Here is a 25,749-nt window from a genome sequence, read left to right as displayed (position 1 = left end):
TATTAATTTAATTATTAATAATTGAAAAATCGAAAATGTTTTTTCTCATTTCTAAACAAAGCAATGAAGTTTTCTATTGTTTTTTTGTTTTCAATCAATTGCTCAATTTTGGTTCGTCCGGCTCCTCAATTTTATTTTATCAAATATTTTTTATTTATCGTTAATTAATTGAAAATAATTATTACTCTTTGAATAATTATGAAATGGCGACGTCATGAGTGGGAGATATGTTATACGCATGCGCGACTACAAATTCAAGGCGCAAGTGCACTTAGAAAAAAATGAAAGTAAAGTTGGTATACCTGCAGGGGATATATTTAAAGTTGATTTCCAAAGTAACAAACTATAGGGTAGTGAAAAGAAATAGGTAAATCGTTCATAATGTATAAACAATAAGTAAATATTTTGTAAATTATAATTCTTCTTTTAAATAATTAAAAGAAACTTAATCTAATTAAAAGGTTAAAATTTATTTTTCTGTTCGATGAGTAGTAACTTTTTGTAGAAAAAAAAATAATAGGCATATGTACTATTCGTCTATCAGAAGTTGATTCCCACGCGCAGGTGGAGGAGTATTCCTGAAGTCTCATTGGCTGAAACGACCGGCTGCTTCTCCCACTCCATCGGAAGTACCAACTGGACACAAAGAAACAGTAGTATATAGATGATAAAGTTTAGAATGACAGCATCTTTGAGGGTTCCCATTGCGCACTAACGATATCAAGCATTTAAAGTTAAAATGGCTGAGCTGATAGCTATACCATTGAAAAAACCGTCCGACGTAGATGTTATTAAACCGTTAACAAATATTATTAAATCAACATACAACAGTGGTGGAAATAATCAAAAGGATTATACCGAAGCTATACAAGAATTTAGCGTATTAAGGAACAACGCATTATGGCGAGCTTTCGAGAAATATGAAAGTTCGTTGGAGGTTATTTACAAGTATGACTCATTCAATTTATTCATCATTCTGATTATAACGTGTCATGCAATATAAATTTATTAAATACCCGAATACATTAATTATATTCAACGTGGTCACTATCTATTTTTCATTTTTTCCAATTCATTTCTTCTATCATATATTTTTATTATTATTATTATTATTATTATTATTAAATTAATAATGCATCCGTCACGAAAGCTGTGGTTCAATTTAAAATATCTTTTTAATACATTTATGTTAATTAATTGTATACATTAAATTATGTCATTTAAATTTGTAAATACGTATCATAATTTTTTATATTATTACAATTAATAAATTATTTTTTAACGAATGTATAGGTGCATTTATGCAGACGTACTGTACATACATGAAAATTACATATTTATTTTTTATCATTGATTTTTTTAATAAATCATTTCTTTTTTAAATAGTATACGTTTTGTATCTTTGTTATAGCTATTACGACCAGTTATGTGCTTTAGAAGGGAAGATACCTGCGCACGAATTACAAATACCATTTAAATGGAAAGATGCATTTGATCGTACGATTTTTGGTGGAAAGTTGAGTTTAAGTATGAATTATATTTAATTATATAATTATTAAATTATTTCTTTTACTGGCATATTTTTATTATTAATTTTTTTTTTCATTATAATATAGATAGAAAGGTTACCACTTAAGTTATTGAGATAAGATAACGTACTTAATTTCAATTATCACTAAAAATATCTTTCACCCTAATAAATCCTACATGTGCAACAAATATAATAATAAAATAATAAAATCATCCACCTTTACAACATAAATGTGTTACAGAAAATATAATTAATTCAAAATACGTTTATTTGTTTACAGCGATTAGTACTTTGGCCTATGAAAAGGTTTGTGTACTCTTCAATATTGCTGCCTTACAAAGTTCAGTTGCTGCAACTCAATCCTTGGAAAGTGATGAAGGATTAAAACTGGCTGCTAAATTGTTTCAAGTTAGTCTCTTTGTTGTCGTTTTAAATCTACGATTAATTAATACGACGAAACGAAATTAAATTAAATTACAAATAAATTTTAGCTATCCGCCGCTATCTTTAATCATTTAAAAGGAACCGTCATGATAGCAATTCAACAAGAACCAACTCCTGACATTAGTCCTGAAACATTAGGCGCATTATCTTCCTTGATGTTAGCTCAAGCTCAAGAAATTTTTGTCCATAAAGCCATTCATGATTCTATGAAGGAAGTTATTATTGCAAAATTGGCTGCACAAGCTGAAGAATTGTATGCAGATGCTTTGAAGTTATTCCAAAAAGAAATATTTCGTGCATTTTGGGACAAAGAATGGGTTCCTTTGGTAAACTTTTTACTCTACCTTTTATTTAACACTTTGATGGTGATGATAATAATAATATTATTTATTTTTTACTCATATTTTATCATTATTTTAGATCGCAGGTAAACAAGCTGGCTATCGTGCGATGATGGAATTTTATCAGTCGCTTGTATGTAGAAATAATAAATGCATTGGAGAAGAAATAGCAAGAGTAGAAGTAAATTTTAATTGTTATTATATAATTTAAAACGTTTAAATGTAAAATATAATAATTGCTTTAACAAAAATATTTTCATATATTTTTTATAGCACGCCGTTGAATTATTTAAGGCTGCTCAGCAACGATCCAACAAGCCTAATTTATTCCAAGAATATGCTAACAAAGCGCAAAGGAATTTAACCGAAGTTAAAAAGGACAATGATTTTATCTATCATGAAAGAATTCCAGATATCAAAACTTTAGAACCAGTTGGAAAGGCTCATGTAGCAAAATTAGTGCAAATGCCTGAAGTATTAAGTTCCAACTTTAAAGGTTCCATTTTGTTGTTATTTATTTATTTATTTATTATTATATTATATTAATATTAATTATGTGTGTTAATAATTTTATGTTTCTAGATCTCTTTGAGGAATTATTGCCAGTCCGTGTACATCAAGCTATGTCTTCTTACGAAGTTCGTCGTAATGAACTTGTTAATTCAGAAATATCCAAATTACGAGAGATGACACAAGTTCTTAACAGGTATAATTATTTTATATATAAAACAATATATGAAATACATATTTATAAAATTATTATAATTAAACGTAATATATTTTTTATTTTACAGTGTATTAGCAAGTTTAAATTTACCAGCAGCTATCGAAGATACTAGTGGAACCGAATTGCCGCAATCGTTGTTAGAAAAAGCAAATTATGTGCGAGAAGCCGGTGGTAAATCAAGTTTAGAAGCAGCGATGAAAGAACTCCCAGAATTATTACAAAGGAATCAGGAATTATTAGATGAAGTAAATAATGAAATTTAATTATAATTATTATATAATCAATTATTATAATCAATGTTATTTCTAATTTTAATTATAGTGCGAACGAATGCTTAAAGAAGAACGCGAATCTGACGATCAATTAAGAGAACAATTTAAAGAACGTTGGACAAGAATATCCAGTGCTAGATTAACGGAACAATTTATTGCTAATGCACGTAAATATCGTGAAATTATTAATAGAGCTGTCTCCGCGGATAAGGTAACAAAATAATCTCATAATATATATAATTAATTTATAAATATGTATTTCATACTAATGCAAAAATTACATCATTATCTTTGTTACTTAGGAAGTTCGTAATAAATATGAAACTCATCAAGAAGGTATAGAAATCCTAAGTATGGATGAAAGTCAATTATCTATGGCTGTACCTAATGGATCAGCGGTACAAGAAAGTAACGTAGTCATGCAGTTAAGAAAATTGATGGAAGATGTAAGATCTTCAATTTTACAATAAGTTTTATATGTTTCTATTTAACTATATTACACGAATAATCACACTTACTACTTTCAGGTAGAAACATTAAAAGCGGAACGTGATGTAATTGAAAGTGAATTAAAATCAGCTACGACAGATATGAAAACAACGTTTTTGAATGCTCTTTCAAAGAGTGGAGCTATCGACGAACCGAACTTATCTGTCGAAAGTATTGGAAAGTGTTATGGACCTTTGCAAAAAGAAGTACGAGAAAGTTTGGCTCGTCAAGAACAATTGATAGCTGATATTCAGGTATTACATGCATATATTACACTTCAATCATTCTAAAAATCAGTGATGAGAATTTATTCATAGAATTATTTTCATTCGATTTTACTTTTCTTTTTTCTTTTCTAGAGTACTCATGCAAAGTTTACAAACGAACAATCTGGTAGCGGAAGTTCAAGGGAAACTATGCTTTGTAAATTGGCCTCTGCATATGACACGTTTAAAGAATTGAAGAGTCATTTGAACGAAGGAATCCAATTTTACAATGATTTAACGCAGGTAATATTAGTTATTATTTAATCATTAGTGTTTATCGTTAATTAAAATATATTCGGATTAATTAAAATGAAATTATTATATTTCCAGCTTTTAGTCATTTTCCAAAATAAGATATCGGACTTTTGTTTCGCTCGTAAAACTGAGAAAGAAGAATTATTAAAAGATTTAACGACTAATTTAAGTCATACCGGTCCAGCTACAACACCAAGTATTCCATCTCATCATGAAGGTAGAAAAATCATTAAATATATAAAAATATTCTTTTTTAAATGATTACGAGTGTTACAAAATACATAAACTTAAATTTCCCTTCGATAATTGTACTTCACAGCTAATGCGAGTCAAAAACAATCTAATCCAGAGAATCCAGCAGCGCCAAATTTACCGTATCCTATTCAACATCATGGATCAATGCCTGTACCATATAGTGCAACTCCTGTAGCCCCGTATCCAACTTATATGCCTCCACCAATGCCAACAACATATAATCCATATGCAACTATGCCATATCCTACGCAAGGTATGTCATTAAAAAATTTCAATGTATGAAATATTAGCATTTTATTTTTTTTTGCTTTCGTATTTATGTCTTCTTTTTTCTTTTGGTCTTTTAGGTGGATATAATCAAGCTTTACCACCAGGTGCATATGGTGCTTATGGGTATGGTAATTACGCTACACTACCTCGATATGGTGGTTCTAATCCTCCTCTATAATAGATATATACTACTGTGATGGAAATTTAAAAAGTTCGCGTTCTATATTAAAAGCAGAGTCAACTGAGAGAGAAAGTGATATGCAATTTTATCACGTTTCTACAAGATAACATTATTATTATTATTAATTATTATTACTATATTTGAAAAATTAATTGAAATATTTTACATTTAAGTTTTAAATAGATATTTAATCACAAACACACATCTTGTAATTAGATAATAATTGTTATCGTAATAGAAAATTATTGTAAGTATTTTTCAATGTGTATATTAAACGATGCCTTGATTGTCGCTTCGTCAAACATTAATTGCTTATTTGCAAATCATATATATATATATAAATATATAAACATATATTTTCTAAGGTAACATAATTATAAAACAATTTAATTTTGAAATATATTAATTTGTTCTCAAACAATAATAATATGAAACATTTCTTTTTGTAAACCCTTAAATCATCTCTATGTATATAGTAATACTCCTTATATAAAAATAATATCATTTATTATTTAATTAACACGTTCGTATAATTATTGTGAATATATAAAAAAGAAAAATATATATATAAGATATAGTATTGTTAGAATGACTTTCTTTATTACATCATTACAGAAAGAAATATTCGTCTGCCTTTCTCCACTAGAATATAGACTTTATTACAATTGTAAAAATTGTATTATTTCCAATTACCGGATAATTAATATAATGAGGATGCTTTGTTATATATTTATATAGAAATAATATGGAAATAGACATGCGACAAACTGACATAGCAAGTACGATTATGATGATTATGCCTCTTTTTATTTCTTTTGTTAATAAAATATCTTTTAATTATATAATCCTTTATATAATTTTAAAATATTTATTGCTCGACGTGCATTATTTTTTTTTATCGTAAATTAATTCATTTATATTGATCGGATTAAAAATTTTCTTACATGATAAAAGATTTTTACTTTAAGAGTAGCTAAGCATCCGCATTATTTGCACAAAAAGTTTCATTATTTTGTGTAAATCTTTTTTATTTAGGAAATATTATAATTTTTGTATTAATAAATCAGAATAATATTATAAGTCTCTAAAAACTAACACGCACACACATCACACATTTTTACACGTTCTCTAAAGAACCACTGTATTTGTAAAAAGGGTAAAATAAGAATATTATCGTTGTTACTTTTCTTTTTTTATTACAGATTTACTTTAAACGCAACAATTTTAATGAATCACGTTCATATTTATTTTAAATTCCCTTTTTTCACTGCAATTACTTTTGATGTAATTAATAAAAAGTATATATTTATTTATTTTTATTGGTTTTATGGATTATTTTGTTCCTTTGGACATTCTACAGCTAATTCATTAAACAGAAATTATTGTGTATTATTATGAAAAGAGTATTCGTAGGGAATTCTTCAGGGCCTCAATAATTAGTTTTATGAACTGATTTTTTGAAACCGATAATACTATACATTACAAAAAGAAGTGATTGTGTTGCTGGTCCTTAAAAAATTGCCTTGTTAGAGGAATGTAGAACAACACATTTAGATTATATGAAAATGAAACTACATACTGTTTTTTTTTTCTTTAACATACATATGCATATTAATTAACTTGTCCATTTCTTATGTGTAATAGTCACTTTCACTTTATAAAATATGAAAACCAAAAATTTGCATGATATAATTTTTAATAATTATTTCAGTAAAGACCACCTGTTTGTTCTTGATATACTTCAATAACATCATCGTTTTCCATTTCAAGCTGAAATTCATTATTATTAACCTCTACACTTTAATACGTTCCTACACATATATATAAATCATACTTTTTCATCGTTAATGATATACTCAACGCAAAACATAAATAACTTTATATAAATCTTTATATATTAAATTGAATCAAATTACCTGCTTTGGTGTTTCATCATCGTTAATTCTTTTACCATCAAAAAGAAACCTCAGTGATGTCATAGGTACACCCTAATTAAAATGATATAAGCTTATAAAGTTACTTTGCTCTACATACTGTTAAAAACATATTAAAATAATACATCAAAAAGAAATTTTACAACCAATAACTATTACAGAATATATAAAATGTAATTTATGTGAGCTAGTGTTTCCTTTTACTATCAAAAAGAAATCTCAATATCATAGATAGTTCCTAATTCAAACGAGATAAGATTATAAGGTTACATTACACCGTACTGTTAAAAATATATCAAAATAATACATCAAAAATAACTTTCCTAACCGATAACTATTACAGAATATATAAAATACAAAATACATCAAACAAGTAAATCAAAGAAAATAATATAAATAGTATGAGATACTTACGACGCGATCACTATAAGATTTCTTAAGCTTCCCCATTTGAGTGGTCATCTTTACCCTAAAGTGAATTTCGTTGCTATCCTAAAAAAATTATTTACGTAAAATTTAATTGACTTGTCGAAAACATAATAATGGGATTAAAAAAAAATTGACAATAAATAATTTTTAAAAATTCTTACATTTCCAACAACTTTGAGCTTGATGTATTCTGAATTCGCGTCTCCTGGGCCGGCTTCAGGTTTCTGTTCCTAATACACAAGGTTAGATTTCGATTAGATTCGGTCAATCGATTGTATAATTTACTATTTATTACTAACTTTATGTTTTCTACAAATAATTTATAGTATTATTACTTGAAATAACGCTTACCTGATTTTCGGACATCGTTATTAATTAAAGAGTATAATAATTCTTGACCACGCGCCAGAAAAGTAACTAAACACAAGCACGCAATATGGCGCCACGCTTTTGTCAGTTTCACAGCCTTCTCTAGTCCAAAAATAAAAAATTTTCAATATTTCATTAATTTACGTTCTAAAATACATTCTATTTTCTACACTGATTTTACTTATATTATATATCTTCCCTTACTTTCTCCTCCTATTTCTATGTATAATATTTATATTTATTTATGCATGTATTTATTAATAAAATTAATGTTAATTCAACCGTTGATTTATTCACTAACATTTAACTTCCTACCTTTTCAAATATTAAAACAAAGAGCACAATAGAATCTTAATTCAATATTAAAAGAAAATAATATTCGAGTAAATGTGTTCGAGAATCTTACCGTTGGGTCACAATAACTGAATGTGTTCTCAAAACCTTACACGCTTACCGATTGTTTGTATTGTAAACTACATTCAGCCTAGTTCACAGGTATAAATATTAAATCGAATATTAAGTTATTTTAAACAATACAATATATCGTTTCATTTTATTTCCCTAAATAATTATTTTACAATTGTAGTTGAATTTTTATCCGTAATTTAATTAATTCGAAATACTTAAAATTTTGTTAGTTTTTATTGTGTAATATATATATATATAGGAAAATTTTCTTCAGAATCCACCCTAAAGTTTACTAGTTCAAAAATTGTTTTGTTGTTTTCTATTTAGAAAAAACAAAAATTAGTGTCAACAATTGTCGCAATGTTTCGTAAGGTGAGAAATTATCAACAAATATTTTAATTATTATGTTAATCCTAATTTACATGTGACTATCTAACATTGTATTTACATTTATGTATTTTGCAGGTTATATCGCATGGGTGCATTCAAACAAATCTATTAAAAAATGTATACTTCTCTTCGCAAGCAAATGCACCACATACTATTGAAAAAAGTATAGAAGATAATTATTATTATTATTATTTTTTGTAATAATTTATGTAATATATTATGTATATTGTACATAGGGAATATTTATATATATATATAAAGGATATAATATATTATATAGAGAAATTTAATATTAAAACATAATTGTTATTAATATTATTATAGCTATTAATCAAGTAACATTACTCGGAAGAGTTGGTGGAAATCCACAAGAGCGTGGAACTGAAAAACACCCTGTAGTGGTTTTCTCATTGGCAACCCATCTCAATTATAAGTATGAAAACGGTATGCATATATGAGTTTCTATTAATTTTAATGAGTTACTTTATACAAAATTTATATGTACTATTCATTTAATATTATTATTTTTTTGTTTGTTTTAGGCGAATATATGCAAAAGACTGATTGGCATAGAATATGTGTTTTTAAACCTTATCTCAGAGAAAGTGTTAGTAATCATTTGAAGAAAGGTCAACGCATCTTGGTAAATGGAAGATTAAGTTATGGCGAATTCAAAGACGAAGAAGGAAATATGAGACCTACTACAGCTATTATAGCAGATGAAGTTATATTTTTCCAATGATATAAATAATAATAATAATAATAATAATATAAAGTAAAATATATCTAAAAATTTTAAAATATTTTTATATCTGGTTTTTTTTTAATTTTTATAAATTCATTGATATGTTACAATGAATTATGTAAACATCAATGCGTTATAGTAGAAAGAACGTGTAGATATAAAAATGATAGCAAAAATAGCATGATCACGAAAGAAATGTTTGAAATATAAATGAACTTCTAAATATTTAAGTATCTCTTGCATATTTTATAACATTACGTTATAAGAATATGTGTTCCAATGTAAAGATTATAATCTTCCTTTTTATAATTCTTTGTTAAACGACATTTTTATTTAAGTATCTCTGAGTGAAACCAACAAAACTCATCAATCGAACTGAACATTTACTATGGAAAATAAAAAAGCTGTATTGTCTAAAATATTGCAAGGTTTCATTTGGTTTTGGAAAGTGCTTAAACGATATTTAAGCAATTGCACTATCCATGGCGTTAAATATCTTGTTTCTGAAAATTGTTTATATTTAGAACGGTAAAATAATAGGAAATAATTATTATAAAATATAATATTTTGAAATAGTAACACTTTTTCGTGTACTTTGAAGATTATTTTGGCTTCTATTTTGTGTACTGAGCTGGTGGGGTTGTGCCGAAGTAATTATGAACAGTGTCTCGGAATATAATGAATATCCTGTTGACGTTACCTCAGATACATTATACGTTAATTGGGAAACTCCATTTCCTTCAATTGCAGTTTGCATTAAATCTTCCAATGAATTAAAAATCAGCTACAAGTTTAAACAGTATGTTCATCAAATAAAAATAATAATATTAAATTATTGCTAATTATTTATCATATTCTTTTCTCTTATGATTACAATTTTGTAGACAACCATCGACATTGGAATTTTCATCTAAAGAAAAACAGGGTGTTACTGCCGATGAATTATTGAAAGCTTATCAATCAGTATATTTATCAATATTATACTTATTTAAATAATGAAATATTAAAAAATATATATATATATATAATTATTATTTTTATAGGTGCAAATACCATGTAGAGAAATATTTGCTAATTGCATTTGGAATAACGTAAAATTTGATTGTTGCAAGGAATTCAAGGCATTAAACAAGACCGGCATTGGTTATTGTTATGCAGTTAATTCCAAACATTTCAAACCATATGACAATTCAAATATTAAATTTTGGATTAATGGTACTACCGAGAGTGGAAATTTTGTGATCGATCTTATAGCAAATCAAAAGACAATAGCTTATATTCCTCGGTATATTAATGTTCGTATGTTCCTTCTTTTCTCTTCCTAATTATTTAAACTATTTTTATTTCTATACAATTAAATAATGTAGGTATACATATTGGATAACTTGCAATTACCGATATCTGGTACTTTGGCTGAATACATAATTACAAACATGAGAAAAGGCAGTTCCACTCGAATTGAATTTGCAATGGTGCCTACACATAATGAGAAACAAGTACAATCTTCTTTAATACAACAAAGAAATTGTCGATTTAGTCATGAGATTGATAAGGACAGTATGTACGAAATTTATAGCACTGATTCTTGTGCTATAGAGGTATAATTTTAAATAGACGTTTATACAGGGTGTTCGAGATTTTTACAGCCAAAAGTTTGACATCTCGGAACCCTAATGCAACCCTGTATATATATAATTTTTTATCTTTTCATATTTTTCTTTCTTTTTTTCTTTTTCTAATAGGTATATATACAAAAAATGATTAAGTATTGCGGTTGCGTAAGTTTTTATTATCCTGTTCCTGCTGGTGCAAGAACATGTAATTTAACTGAATTACTATGTTTATCAGAAAATAAAAAGGATATTCTATTGGTTACAAATGTAAATAAAAAATGTTATCCTCTCTGCGAAGGAACTACAACAAATGTGTAAGAATTCTTATCGTATATATGTTTCATTGTATGAACAATTTAATGATATAATGTGATCTTTATTGCAGATATCATAGCAACCCCATAGAGTACAGTGATGTAGATGACGATATAATAAGAATAGATCTCATATCATTGTCTCGTCCATTAGTACAATATCGTCGATTCATTGTACGCAGTCTTTTAGATTTGATAGGTAAAAATATGTTCTATTAGATTAAAATAATACTGAAAAGTAAATTGAAATTTTTTATTTTTTTGTCTATTTCTTGTAACTTTAATCAATATTGATCTCTTTTGGATGATGTAATAAGTCATTTTATAAGATATCATAAAAATGATTTATTATGAACGTGAGAATATCTTATCAATAAATATTTCCAAATTTAACGATAATATACAACCTGTAAATAGATTGATGAAAAATTTCATTACGAATAATCTTCTATGTAAATATTAATTGAAATTGTTATATTCAGTTGCAGTAGGAAGTGCTTTAGGATTATTTATGGGTGCCAGTATTCTCAGTTTCTTCGAGATACCTTATTGGTTTTTTCTTCGTCATGATGAAATCGCATGAATGATAAAACCTAATCAACTCTATTGATTTCTTGATATAGGCACATTATTAGGTTTGTTTATTTAAAAAATAAACTAATATTATAAAACACTATATAGTAATTTAGTCATAATTCTTAGTAATAATCTGATGATATAATAAAGATCAATAAATCATTGTTAATAAAAAAATCACGAGTATGTGTATTTATTAGAACAATTAAATTTACTTTAATGCACTGTACCAAATACTTTTCTTAATATCCTACGATTCTTATCATCGGTGATATAAATAAGATATTATCATTTATGCAGAGATTGGAGATAGGTGTCTCAGGCTGCAGATTTTTTTAGTAAACAAATATAAATGTGATAAATGCTTCATATTGTGGAAATTTCATTAAATGCTATATAAAAAGGAATATAAAATGAATCTAGAAAACTAGAGAAAGATGAGAAAGAGACTGCAAGAGTCGAAAATGTCAGCAGCAACGACCGACCAACAAGTCCAAATTGTATCTAATTCTGACTTTAAATTTGAAGAAAATTTAATATCTAACAAAGACATGTACCAAAGTGTGCTGACTACGGAAGATATTCAAGAAATAGTTCATCGTGTTTTAAATCAAAATGTCGAGGTAATTAACTATTTTCTTCGACCATATTCAGATGGAAAAATTGGCTTCCTCGGTTCGCATCAAAAACTTTGCATTACGATAAAACATAAGAATCAGAAAAAGACTTTTTTCTTTTTTGCGAAAATCATACCATACGACGTACCTGATCAAGCAAATTATATAATAGGAAACGGTATTTTCGATAAGGAAGTAACATTTTACAAAGAAATAATACCAATACTATACGAAAATTATCGAGAAGAACGTTGGAGTCCAAATTGTTATAAAGTGAAAGAAAATTATTTAATATTCGAAGACTTACAAAGGAAAGAGTACACAATGCGGAGTAAACTTTTTGACGAGGAACTTGTCACCTCAGCTTTGACAACGATTGCAAGAATGCATGCTGCATCGTTAATGGCAGAATATCGTCTAGGGATGCCGTTTAACAAACTCTTTCCTAAAGCATTCGAAGAAACAGGATTTTTCATGATGGGACAAAGAAAAAATTGGTTTGATACAGGAGTCAATGCAGGTATTCAAATCGCTAAATATCTTGGCCTCGATTCGAGCTGGATACCAAAAGTTGCACTAAAAGTCTTGGAAACTATTAAAAGTTCTACAAAGAAATCAAACGTTATCAGTCATGGTGATCTTTGGGCTAACAATTTGATGTTTAACAAAGAAACGCCTCCAAAATGTCTCTTAATTGATTTTCAATTACTTAGATATTGTACTATAGCGCACGATATTTCTCAATTACTTTATCTATGTACATCCCGTCGTTTTCGAGAAACACGCGAAGAAGATATGTTAAAACATTATTACAAAGTTCTTTGCGATACTCTAAGGGCTAATCAATTTTCCGGACAATACCCGTCTTGGTCTGAATTACTTCAAGGAATAGAAGAACAACGTTTAGGTTCTTTGATAACTGCTATGATATATTTTCCAACTGTTTTAATGGATGAAACTCTCAGCGCACAAATTCTGAATGATACCAATTGTTATACTGAATTTGTTTTCCACGATAGAACTGATATTGTTATAAATAATATGAAACAAGATTTGGAATATGCTAATAGAATTACGGAAACGATTGAAGAGTTAATTGAAATAGCTCAGCGTTTCGACGAATTACCTGTACCATGTTAATTAAATAATAAAAAAAAACAAAAAAATTAATTCTTTTTAAATATTAAATAAATTTGTTTTCACCTTTTTTAAAAAGTAACTTATCAATATTTATTTATATTCATACATTACGACAAACATATTCTGTTAATTTTTGTTTTTAAAACATTTTAATAATTTATTTAGTATTTCTCTCGTCCAAAAGTTTTGTTGAGGAACTTAAATAATAACGATCAATTTAACGAAGTTTAGATGTTTTGTGTTTTGAATATTAATAATAAAAAGAAAAATGTATGTCTACTCAAAGAAAAAAGACGCTGAACTGTAAAGATTAAGTTGCTGAAGAAGTCCCAATAAAGGGACGAAACGTCCAACTAAATCAAACATAGTTCTACTTCTTTCATGTTCAAGTTCCCTGTTAAATTTCATTATTAAACATTTTAATAATATTCATATAAACAAAATATTTCTTATGTTTCAGTACTTTTTCCAAGGGGAAGTACTATAGTTTTTAAAAATGACCAATCGTGATTAATTAATGGTTGATTGGGTTTATCAACACCCATTGTCGTTGAAACTGGCGATGGTTCCTGTTTTATCGTTTTTACACGTTTAATATTATCTTCTTCTTCATTTATCTCTTCGTCTTCCGAATTTTCGGAGTCTTCTGCGTCTTCCGAATCATTGAGATCATCATTATGATCGTCCGGTCTAAAAAAAATATATTTTGTGAAACTTTATATCTTTCTTTTAAATCTTCATAATTATTTTAATTATATGTTTATTAAATTAAGTATTTAATTTTTTATTACCTTGACAATATATTATTTGAAGATTGATCTTTTTGTGATAGCAAAGACAGTAAATAAGTTGCACAAAGCATTCTCATCGGTGGTAATGTATGAGCAGCAACATTGAAGATCTAATAAATAAAAAAAAAATAAAAATATTAAAAAGCATTTACAATATATGAATTAGTTAGAATATTAATTATATTATTTTCCTAATAAAATACATTTAAATCAAATATTTAATCAATTAGTATTTTTAGATGTATGTTTCTATTTATAGAAAAAATTAATACAGTGAAAAATCTAACGAGTAAGTTGATACAGATTGTATTTAAAATACGTCAATAGTAATGGATTGACGTAAGAAATAAATGACGTAAAAATATATAGTAGAATGGAAACTGAAAATAAACTTTACGTTCAGACCATAATAGAGACAATTACGGTTGGTGTAATTTACACGTACTAATTCTTTGAATCTCTTTTCATAATGACGCACAGAGATACTATGACCTCATTTATAAAACGATGAACTTAACGTGAAAAAGGGTCATTGTACACTTAGTGATTTATATTTTCTTTTTACATGTATATATATATCCAAACTAAAATTTGTATATTGTAGAAACTGATCTCAAAAATAAATGATTTTTTTTTTATTTTTATATTTGCATTACAAAAAATTTTACCATATGTTTATCATAAGTTAATCCTTTATTTTATTAATTATATTCTAATTTAATTATATTAAGCTCTATCTAAATAGGATTGAAATATTATTTATTAAATATCTACTACAGAAAACATTGTTATACTTTTGATTGATAATTTCCAAAAAGAACGTAATTTCTGAATTGAAGTTAATTTACAATAACAGGGTAAGAATGTTGGTTGAATGACGCATTTAAGAAATTTCAGGAAAATGGAGGTCCGGGTTATAAGATTATTAGAAGGTGGGAGTATAAAGCCAAGCAACTCCCATATTAAATCATGGCAAGACTACTTCATAAAGCCAGTTACATGTCAAACGTTGAAAGGATATCACAAATCCTAAATAAATCTTACACGTTTATTATTTATCAATTCTTATTGTACGACTTTGACTTCATCATCATTGTGCACATTTCACCGTGAATAATTCGATTGCAAAATTTATAAAAAAAAAAAAAAAAAAAAAAAAAGATCAATTTCAACTCTTAAGATTTTTCTAAGTAAGGATTTTGCTTGGCTTACATTTTCATAAAAATGAAATTGTTTGGAAAATATTTCTTCCCTTGCTTTTTCATATTGACATTATTAATAGTCATTACAAAAGGATATCTTACTACCGATACTGAAACAGTAAGTATTTTTAAAACTCTATTGAACATAAAAGAAATTTTAATTTACTTTTAAATAATTATTTATAATATCTGATCTTTTTATAGGCAATAAAAAATATGAGACAAATTCCTCAATGGCATTGTCTACGTATTAGAAAATTTAATCTTTTACGTCGTTGCCGAAATTATCGTTTAGGAAGAAAACATTGAACTGTTTCATAATTAAATATTTATACCTGTACACTAATAATCTAAGAATTAATAATTTTTATACTACGAAGAAATTGTAATGTAACACAACCCTGACGAAACTCTAACGTTATTAAATATATGAATAAACAAATAAAAAAAAATAAAAAGAATTATGTCTTACCTCGTCTATTTTATCTTTTCCTGAAATACGATAAGATTCCTGTACGAGGGAATTATTTTCTTCCCTACTTGATACAGTCTGAGATGCTATAAAATTCGTGAAAGGAGTTAAAGCTGTTTGATTTCTTGAGAAGATTTCTAAAGCGTCTCCTATTTCGGATTCTGATTCCAAACACAGAAGTTCCTAAAGATAATAAAAATAAAAATCAATTATTAAAATATACATAATAATATTTAATCTTATTGATACGTGAGAAAACATACTTGATTCGAATCTATAAAATATAATTGTGATTTCTTCTGCCATAGCATATTAGAGGAATCTTTACTATCTTGCAAACGTGGTACGAAAACAGCTCCTAATATTGAACTGTCGTTTTCGATGATGGATTTTTTAACGTATACTGGAGTTGAATTTTGTGGATTAAAAATGTACACTAAAAAAATATAAATAATAAAATATTAAATAATATAATATAAATCTAAATGATAGAAAATTTTTATAATATTTACACGTATTTTCTGTAGTGAAAGCAGCCATATGAATGGATTTGGAATCGGCTGTTAGTTTAGTTACATTTAAAGAAACACTCCATGTAATACTCAGAGATAAAATATTCCAGACAGCAATATGTTTGTCCGAAGCAACGACAATCAAATTACAAGCTTCTTGTTTCCCAAATTCGATGCGCCTAATAAGAAACACAACATAAAGTTAAATTTCTTTTATATTATTTGATAATATTTCAGTGATGTAATATCACTTACGTTATGGTATGTGCATATTGACTATGTGTAAGACTACTCCTTAAAGTACACGTATCAGGCTCCCAAATAGTTAATGACGAACCAAAACCGATTCCTAATAAAGAACCATCTATTGAAAATGCAGCATCTGTAGCTGATAGTTCATGGTAATTTCCTACGCCATAACAATGCCAATGTTTCGTTTTTTCTATAAAATATAAAAATAAATATTACGTTTACTTTACAAAAATAATATTTAATATTATAAGAATAATTCTATATTTTATAAAATATTTCTTACTATAAATCGATGTTGGCTCTACAAGATTCCATAACTTAAATTTCTTATCTTTACCAGTAGTTACAACTAAAGGATCTTCGTCACCGAATAATGAATTTGTTTGAAATTGTAAGGCATTAACTCCTAATTCGTGTGGAAGTTCGACCGATGTATTTAATGTAAAACTGTTAGAAATTTAATTAATAATGATTACATTTAAATGTAATTAATTAATACAAAGTTTTAATAATTCATACACATACATATTATTTAACTTACATTTGTTGGTTCGAATCAAATGACCAAAATTTTAATCTCACTTCAGGAGCTGAAACTTTATCATCGCGTTCTTCCACTGAGGCCATCCATGTACCATCATGATTCAATGCTACTTTAGTTACTTCAGTGTTTAAAGTATTCACACTTCGTTCTCGTGTAATAAAATTTTCAGCTGTTATATGAATCTATGAATGAAATACATGAAAGATAATATCAATTAAATAAATATGTTAATAAACTTACATTACAAATGTGTACTTATATACACTAAAATATACTTACATTGTACAATAAACTTTTTGTATGTGTATTATAAAACTGGACATGCCCAGTACGACTATTTAAAACAAGACTATTGGTACGTGGATCTACAACGAGCCCAGCAGGGAATAAATCTTTACAGGATAATGCAATACCCCATGTTAGATTTTGTATTACAGATATTAAATCTCTTTGCGGATTTATAACACTAATACCTATATAAAAATAATATTAATATATCAATAAGATAATTATGTAATTATAAAATATTAATAAAAATATTCAATTAAACATATATTACCATTATCTAAGGTGGATATGGCAACGTAAATATTATCTGACGCGATAGTCAAATATTTAATTGGTGCTGGTAGACGTGGTAAAAATGATTTATCTGATGGAGCTGCAATAGTCCATTTTACTAAAACACATTCTCCACCACCGGTGTACATATGATTACCTGTAATATATTTTTATATGAGATGAATTAGTTTCTATATAAATAAATATTTAATTCACAATATTTAAACAATTAACCTGTTTTACTAAAAACTATTTCAGTTACAGGTAATGTATGCCAATGATATACTGCTGTAAATGGCCTAGATTGGAATAAATTTCTCCATAATACTACGCGCCCAGTAGAATCTCCAGTAGCCACACATTCTTCTTCAGGATGTCCAGCGATGCATGTTGGTATTCTACCAGTTTTCCCTGTTTTATGTCTAAAAGAAAATATATATATACATGGAAATAAAACATTACTTAATTGAAATTAAATTCATGCGAAAGAAAAATGTTGCATCAACCACTTATTTGTGATGTTTGTTTAGAGAGAAAGAGACTTCATTGCTCTCAGTCAAAAAGTTAAATATAAAATAAGTTAAACTCACAATTTGTCAACTAAATTACGTGATGGATCTAATATGTGTAAATCTGTATCGTGAAGAACTGCTACTAAGTTATTCCCATAATTTCCTATTACATCAACGTAATACTCAGGATTTTTAGTCCTGAAAGAAGATAAATATAAATTATTTTTTTGTCTATTAATCTTAAATTAATTATTAATTTAAGAAGATATCATTTACTTACGAAATGGACTGACGTTTATAATACTTTCCATTTTTCAAGTCGAATAATAGCAAGCATATATTGCTGTTATTTTGCGAGATATAAGTTATGAGAACTTGTGATATATCTACACCGACTGCGTTTTTATATTTGACAATATGAAAAGTTTTCACTTTGGGATGCTCTACTGACAAAAAATTTAAGTCCTGTAAAAAGTTATTCAATATACATTAGAATTTTTGATGCTTTGTTAAATTAAAATTAAGATTTGCAAATTGTAATTTAAAATGATACATACTAATTTTTTTGTAATAATACCACTTTGACAACTCCAAAAATTAAGCTGCCCATTATCTGTACAACCTATAACTGTATTAAAAACATCTGGATATGAGACAACTCCAGTTATCCTACGATCAACACCTTCAAATTCTTGAACAAAATCTCCAGTTAATGTACTGTATGCTCGTATAGTATGTTTCCATATAACATACAATGTTCTGCCATACAAAAAAACAAACTCGTTTAATTAAAGTCGATAATATTTAGTTAATTTAATACATGATATTTATCTATTTAAGATAATAATAATTAATAATATTTAATATATTGAAACTTAACACACATAACCTATACTTACTCTCCATCTTCCGAAAATAATGGACGATGGTCAATTATAGATCCACCACCTTTTCTCGTAACAATTAAATTATCTACATCTAACGAATTATTTCTTATTGATTTAGATAGTTTAATTGATTTCATTTGCATTTTAACACGTGTTTTAAATTAACAACAAACAGACGAAAAATACTTAACTTATTACAAATTAAATACAGGGACAGATGGCATTAGTGAAGATGTACTGTAGCGGCAGGAATCAGGAACTAGAATACTATTGGTTCGAACTCTGATCACCACTACTATTTTTATGTAACATTTATTTTATTTATAAACTATTACAGAACAAAACGAAAACAAGAAAAAGAACGGATAACAAAAATGCGTTGAGGATTGATACGTTGTGGATTGAGTAAGTGCAACTTCTTGACTCCCTAATTTATTTTCTAACAACGGAAGAAGAAAGTTTTGTAASTACGGAAACATTAACGTTCCCATAGAAACGCTGTTAGCTGTGATAGAGTGCTAACGCTCAAGTAGTTTGCCAAAGAATGAGCAGTGAGGATGGCGGCGCCAGTCGTTGCATAGGATAAAGTAGAAATCTGCTTATCGACAGCAGGTCGCTACAGTACGCCTTGTGATTGGAAGGTTTAAATTTGTTTTGATTGGTTTAATTAGTATTAATCTAACCAATCATATTTTTACGTATGAAATTCAAAATTATATCTAACTCTTACGATTATTTTTTTTTATAATAGAATTATAATTTTTTTAATTAATAATAAAAACTCGTATCATTTAGCAGATTCACATTAACAAATAAATTAAATAATATATTATATATAATATCAAATATCTCACATATATCTAGAAGATAGAAGTAGAATATATTGTATATATATTCTATAATAAGTTCTAAACAGTAAGTTATAAATATAAAAATAATTATTTTACACTATACAATATACATATACATTATTTAACATAAATATTACATTTGTTTATGATAAATTGTTTATATTCAATAAATCTATCAACAATCTATCCTAAATACGATTAAATGTCACTACTGAATCTGAAATGATACTAGAAAATAAATTTAATGACAAATTTACAAATGCTCTAAAAAAATTTTAAATTAAAATTTATTATCTTTTTTTTGACCTAATCTTTTTCTTTAAATGAAAATTAATAGATCTGAGATTGCAATATGGCTTTCGATAATAGTGTACAAAATGTTGCATTAACTTTTTGACACAATGCATCCGCAGATTTGTCACCTAAAGCGGCTTGAGCAGAATTAACTCTACCTAATTGTAAAAGCAATATTGTAGTATCCTCAGCGAGTGGTGGAAATGCAAGACATATTCTTGTCAATGATGGTAATACTGGCATAAACAGAGATACTCGATCTTTAGCAGGTAATACTCCTAACAAAGTTATTAAAGTATTTATTGCTAATCTGGAAACGCTTAATGCTTTTGGAAGTGCATATTGAATAGCTAAATGTGATGCCAAATCGACAGCGAATACTTGTTTCTCTGGTTCTGGTTGAGACAATAATTCAGGAATCCAATCGAGACAAATATGCATTGATGGGATTCCAGAAACAGTAATTGGTAATAACTCTCTTGGATATCCCTAGAAAAAAGAAATGTGTGTTTATTTAACTGTAATATATTAAAAATATTTGTTTACATTGCTAAGACGCACCTGAAAATGGACTAATTTAGCCAAGGAAGGATCAGCTATAAATATTTGATGTAGGTACGAACAAATAACACTTCGTATTTCTCTCAAAGACCACATCTGTCCAGGAATTTGTCTATCTTGTTTAGTTTCTAAACATGCTTCCAACAAAATTTGTACAGCAGCGCTTTCTTGTCCTGCAATTAAAGCTGTCTTCAAATCTTCTCTTTCTGTTTCACTTGACAATTGACCAACTTTTTCTGTTAAAGGTCTATCTTGCGTATGTCTGGATAGTTGAGATCTCGATGCAGCTAATACTGCTTGTAAAATTCTAGAATAATAATTTAATATTCATTAAAATATATCATTCAATCAATTTTCTCCTTCTTCCTTATTTTATTAGGACTTTGTCCTGTCATAATAGCTTTTTTTTATTACTATTTCTAGGAGAGCGATTTTAATGTTTAATAATGTTTACAATTTACCTTAAAATTACTGATAAGACAGGTGCGCATCTAAAAACTCTTGTATCACAACGTAATACTTGTAATGGATCTAATACAATATTTTCTTGTGTAAGAAATATATTCTTAACTACCATGTTTTCAACTAATAATGTATTTATAGATAAAACCCATAAACATCTTGGTAAAACGGTATTCAATCTTAGCCATACTTGTTTATAAAGTTCTGCAAAAATAATTATATTTTTGATTATTAGCATGTTATTAAATTTTTAATGATTAAAGAAACACATATACAAATATGAGTTTTACCTTGTATATATCTTGGAACCCTGTCGTCGAGTATAGCTTTAAAATAATGTATTATTATTTCCGTATGTGGCCAAATATCTGTTGGCTTCATAGCCATTAATTGTCGCAACAATCTTCCCGTTCTCGACGGACATTTATTAATATGACTGAACGCTTCAACAATGGAAATATCAGTAATTTTTGTACTTTCATAATTTACAGTAGGAGAATCTATGTTAATCATCTCATCATCAAGCCAATCATCTACCAAAGACAGGTGTGGAAAGTGAGTTGCTAGTAGTCTAAGAAGAGGTGAGAATAAACCAGCATAATTCACTTGATCTCTTTGTACCTGCTGAAGTAGATACTTTATCGGTAGTTCAGATAAAAATTCGGTTGAGTATGACTTCACTTTTCTACCTTGTGATATAAATATATGCATATTGGATAATCTAACATCTTCATAAAGTAACAAATAATATAACAATAACAATTGAGATGTGAGCGAAGGTTTTAACGTATCGATGTCCATATTATTCATTTCTCCTTCGACGATATCCATTAGATTCTTTTTAAAATCGAAATTAGCACCGAATACGCTATTTTGAAATATTTTTCTTATTTCGTCTTCGGTAATTGGTTTATTTGTGTGCTCAGACGTTTTATTATTTGTTACTAAAATAGAATTAACATAAACTTCGACTAAAGCTGGTAAAACCGGATGTAAAGGTGGTACGCTGTCGCACATCTGTCGATAGATCCAATTTTTGATAGGAACTCTGTGCTTTGCAAATGCTCTTGATTTTAATAATTGATGTATACAATGTACAGGTAAAAATCCAGGAATAGTTGCATTTAAATTTGCAGTTACTGGTACTTTGACAGCATGAGAAGTTACTACTTGTTCTGTAAAAATTTCTTGGGTAAAAATTTGTTTCATTCTTGTTAGATTGTTCGGTCTAATAGGTATTTTCATGCCCAATGTCGCGCAAACCAATTCACAAATAGCCGACAGTTGATTGCTGTGAAAATGAATTGCCATTAAAAGAAGCATTTCTCCAAAACTAGCAGTCACACCACTAGCACTTTCAAAATAAGCTTCTTCTCGAACTAGCCATTGTACCCATTCGATACTACGCTTTTCAAGACTATGATGCCCAATTAAAGAAGGACAAGCTATAAGCATACAAAGTCCTAGAGACACGAATCTTACTCCAGCTGGTGATGGTGGAGGATGGGACGTTAAAAGTTGAACTATCATTGAAACTTCGTCATCTTGAAATTTAATACCTCCTATACCTCTCAAGGCACAATAAAGTCTTAATAATGCGCTTGCTTGAACAACTTGCGACTCATCCAATTGGCTATCTGTACTATGTAAAGCTATAGCTTGTAATCTTCTGAGCAGTTCTTCTCTCAATAGTTGCAATGCCGTATGAGACTCCCATTTTCTTTTTTGTCCACTTCTTATAAACATTGCTATCCATGTTCTAACTTGCTGGTCACTGCCAAGTAATAAACCTGATATAAATGCAACAATATCGCTTTCTGGTTGTAAAGTATTAGCATGTTCGTGTTCCAAACTTAAAGTAATTGCTAGCGCTGGCATTCTACAAAATTCCACGCACTTTGCTCTTATAGCAAATGCTTGACTTGGATTCATTTCGCATAGCATTGTAAGTGTTGACGTTCTAATTCTTCCCAATGCTGATTCCTCTTGGCGTTCTCCATTAGCTATCAAATGTCCGCAAACTTCGGAAAAACTATCAGGATTGTTAGCTACGATCCAACAAATAATATGTGGACCATGCTTCACATGTAAAAGAGTCTCTGTTATATCCAATATCGACAAAAGTGTTGGCAATTCGGCTAGTGCGATACATATGACATAACTAATTTCTTCCATATATACAGCATTGTCGAATAAATCAGATTGCTTTATTTGAAAGTCTTGATTCTTCCTAAATTCTTGTATTTGCGACATTATGAATAAAATTTCACTTAATACCAAACGTATTCTACGCGTAGATTCACTTCTCTCAAATTCCAATGCAAGACCGCTCTGCAATGATTGCGCCAATACGCTGTCTGCCTGCATGCCTCCCAATTTTTGTCTTAAAAAAAATACATAGCATAAATTAATTTATTATAATATTAGGTCCAATAAGTTCATGCAGTTTTTTTTCTAAGTAAATAAACGATAAAAACTGCATGGACTTATTGGACAATCTGATATGTCATATATAGTAAAAAAATACTGTGTGTGTTAATGTTAAATTATTACAAAATATTAAATAATTAAAATTCACGCATAACAATTTAACACATTTAATTAACAAAATATATAAAATATATATAAATTAGAAACCAATCCTAACCTCAATTGTTGTTCTTTGCGTACGTCAGTTTCTAATGCATGAAAATCAATCGAAAGTAACGCAATAATAGAATTAACTGATTCAATACCAGATAATATTGATAAAACTTCTTTTCTAGCTTCGACGCATTCTTTTGTTATATCTAAAGGAGTAATAAGACTCATTCTAACCAAACATGGTAAGATCGGACGAATTTCCTTATGCGAACATTTCGATAATTCTTTGATATTAACATTTTGTATCGCTGTAAACACGTGAGGAGAGACGCGTGCATTAACATGCATCGGATATAATTGATTTCTTCCAAATTCTAATGACATTTTTTACGAATAAACAATTTAACTCTTTTATCTTTGAAACTTTACTACTTTTAAATATACGTGCAAGTATATACTAATAAAGCAGATAAAAAAATTTCAACGAGAGCGCTATCTGGTAAGATACATTTGAAGCTATTATAAAATATTAACGAATGAAATTGTTTCGCGGTAAACTTTTGAAAACTTAAATATGAATGAACTATTAACTTTTGTTTGTTAATGTTTAAAATTAAAAAATAAATTAAATATATATACAATAACAATTATCATTTGTTTGAACTTTTGTTCTTATTTTTTTCAAATATTTGTTTCACGTGTTAAATAAAAATTTCTTGCATTATTTGTTATCCTTCTTAATACATTTTGTAGAAAGGATAAAAGAATCTGGATAAAAAAAACAATATGATTTATTCAAAAATGTCACGATAACGCTTTTTTATTGAATTACTTTGAAATTAAAATATTTTCCTCTGTTTACATTTGTATCATTTATGTTTAATTTTCCTAGCTAAGAACAACAACAGCAGACTATGGTTGAGAATCGCAATAAACAATAATAATAATCATCCTTTTTAATGGATCTTGCAAAAGTTTTAAAGCATACGTCCAATATTTTAATGAATTAATTTAACATTTATGGCACATAAATATAAATTTTATAATAATGTATAATAATTTTAGAAAAAACATTTTATGAATTTGTTTGCTTCGCCACTTTGGAAGATATTCTTATTTGATCTGCCATTATTATCCATAATAGAGAATTGAAGTGTAAATATATCAATTCTTTACAATAAATGTTAAAGATTTATTTAAATAATTATATCATTGTTACCTAGCATCGAACTTACAATCGTTTTTTTAAATATAATATAGTTTAGAAATTTCCTCAAATATATATATTTATATTTATTTATTTATTAGTTTAGAAAATCACAACGTTAAAATAGAAATTTGTATAATTAATATAATATATAATTGTACTTAAAGTTCGAAACGAAATAATATTCTAACATTTAGAAGACGTCATAAATTGGTATTTCGGCAGGATTTTCTGCTGAGTCTTAATATCTCTAAATGTGAATTTAAAAAGAAAAAAATAGGAAAAAAAAAATAAAAGAAAGAATAAAAACTATTTTTTTCTTTTTATCCTTAAACTTTCGTTCAAAGATAAGAATATATTTATGAACACTTATATAACGAATCGAACACTATTGAAAATCTCTTCTATGGAAGAAAATATATTTGCTTTGTCACTTTAATCAGCAAAACTAAAAGAATACCTTCATTTCCTTTTTCTTTTTTTATATTACAT

General features: G+C 27.6%; 7 protein-coding genes across 10 annotated transcripts; 4 read left to right on the top strand and 3 right to left on the bottom strand.

The window, feature by feature from the left end:
- Positions 1-659: 659 nt before the first annotated feature.
- On the top strand, positions 660-5,452 carry LOC106786517 (programmed cell death 6-interacting protein). The gene is made up of 15 exons (XM_014747988.1): positions 660-948; positions 1,412-1,527; positions 1,812-1,939; positions 2,023-2,301; positions 2,396-2,497; positions 2,590-2,812; positions 2,899-3,022; positions 3,111-3,288; positions 3,365-3,526; positions 3,618-3,761; positions 3,843-4,058; positions 4,164-4,313; positions 4,401-4,542; positions 4,645-4,833; positions 4,928-5,452. Exons 1-15 carry the CDS (start codon positions 740-742, stop codon positions 5,026-5,028), a joined length of 2,463 nt encoding a protein of 820 aa, XP_014603474.1. The 5' UTR covers positions 660-739; the 3' UTR covers positions 5,029-5,452.
- A 755-nt stretch (positions 5,453-6,207) lies between these two features.
- Positions 6,208-8,196, bottom strand: LOC106786522 (small ubiquitin-related modifier-like). Of its 3 annotated transcripts, none has more exons than XM_014747993.1 (6): positions 8,170-8,196; positions 7,746-7,865; positions 7,556-7,624; positions 7,380-7,457; positions 6,948-7,019; positions 6,208-6,801 (listed from the first exon to the last, which is right to left on the bottom strand). In XM_014747993.1, exons 2-6 carry the CDS (start codon positions 7,758-7,760, stop codon positions 6,739-6,741), a joined length of 297 nt encoding a protein of 98 aa, XP_014603479.1. In that variant the 5' UTR covers positions 7,761-7,865; positions 8,170-8,196; the 3' UTR covers positions 6,208-6,738. The 3 variants fall into 3 exon arrangements, with proteins under 3 accessions (XP_014603479.1, XP_014603480.1, XP_014603481.1); XM_014747994.1 differs by having other exon boundaries at positions 7,746-7,860; positions 8,170-8,192; XM_014747995.1 differs by lacking the exon at positions 8,170-8,196 and adding an exon at positions 8,079-8,102 and having other exon boundaries at positions 7,746-7,860.
- Positions 8,197-8,445: 249 nt separating this feature from the next.
- Positions 8,446-9,362, top strand: LOC106786521 (single-stranded DNA-binding protein, mitochondrial). Its single transcript, XM_014747991.1, has 4 exons — positions 8,446-8,543; positions 8,637-8,724; positions 8,886-9,005; positions 9,104-9,362. Exons 1-4 carry the CDS (start codon positions 8,532-8,534, stop codon positions 9,301-9,303), a joined length of 420 nt encoding a protein of 139 aa, XP_014603477.1. The 5' UTR covers positions 8,446-8,531; the 3' UTR covers positions 9,304-9,362.
- A 134-nt stretch (positions 9,363-9,496) lies between these two features.
- Positions 9,497-11,964, top strand: LOC106786520 (sodium channel protein Nach). Its single transcript, XM_014747990.1, has 8 exons — positions 9,497-9,834; positions 9,908-10,105; positions 10,191-10,269; positions 10,350-10,601; positions 10,674-10,904; positions 11,049-11,233; positions 11,305-11,432; positions 11,716-11,964. Exons 1-8 carry the CDS (start codon positions 9,695-9,697, stop codon positions 11,814-11,816), a joined length of 1,314 nt encoding a protein of 437 aa, XP_014603476.1. The 5' UTR covers positions 9,497-9,694; the 3' UTR covers positions 11,817-11,964.
- Positions 11,965-12,000: 36 nt separating this feature from the next.
- LOC106786519 lies at positions 12,001-13,578 on the top strand. The gene has a single exon (XM_014747989.1). The coding sequence runs from the start codon at positions 12,247-12,249 to the stop codon at positions 13,564-13,566; it is 1,320 nt and encodes a 439-aa protein (XP_014603475.1). The 5' UTR covers positions 12,001-12,246; the 3' UTR covers positions 13,567-13,578.
- A 400-nt stretch (positions 13,579-13,978) lies between these two features.
- Positions 13,979-19,532, bottom strand: LOC106786543 (WD repeat-containing protein 75). Its single transcript, XM_014748043.1, has 15 exons — positions 19,312-19,532; positions 18,970-19,171; positions 18,693-18,877; positions 18,491-18,610; positions 18,135-18,322; positions 17,899-18,057; positions 17,619-17,812; positions 17,337-17,521; positions 17,079-17,242; positions 16,799-16,985; positions 16,544-16,722; positions 16,295-16,467; positions 16,032-16,214; positions 14,358-14,467; positions 13,979-14,256 (listed from the first exon to the last, which is right to left on the bottom strand). Exons 1-15 carry the CDS (start codon positions 19,440-19,442, stop codon positions 14,016-14,018), a joined length of 2,601 nt encoding a protein of 866 aa, XP_014603529.1. The 5' UTR covers positions 19,443-19,532; the 3' UTR covers positions 13,979-14,015.
- Positions 19,533-20,269: 737 nt separating this feature from the next.
- LOC106786539 (integrator complex subunit 2) lies at positions 20,270-24,479 on the bottom strand. Of its 2 annotated transcripts, none has more exons than XM_014748034.1 (5): positions 24,115-24,479; positions 21,758-23,850; positions 21,467-21,671; positions 21,006-21,312; positions 20,270-20,933 (listed from the first exon to the last, which is right to left on the bottom strand). In XM_014748034.1, the coding sequence occupies exons 1-5, from the start codon at positions 24,432-24,434 to the stop codon at positions 20,481-20,483; spliced, it is 3,378 nt and encodes a 1,125-aa protein (XP_014603520.1). In that variant the 5' UTR covers positions 24,435-24,479; the 3' UTR covers positions 20,270-20,480. The 2 variants fall into 2 exon arrangements, with proteins under 2 accessions (XP_014603520.1, XP_014603521.1); XM_014748035.1 differs by having other exon boundaries at positions 24,285-24,365.
- Between the last annotated feature and the right edge of the window lie 1,270 nt (positions 24,480-25,749).

Source organism: Polistes canadensis, unplaced genomic scaffold (assembly GCF_001313835.1).
Source record: "Polistes canadensis isolate GaletaPanama2010 unplaced genomic scaffold, ASM131383v1 scaffold_75, whole genome shotgun sequence".
Taxonomy (NCBI): Eukaryota; Metazoa; Arthropoda; class Insecta; order Hymenoptera; family Vespidae; genus Polistes; species Polistes canadensis.
This window is presented reverse-complemented; position numbering and strand designations above follow the sequence as displayed.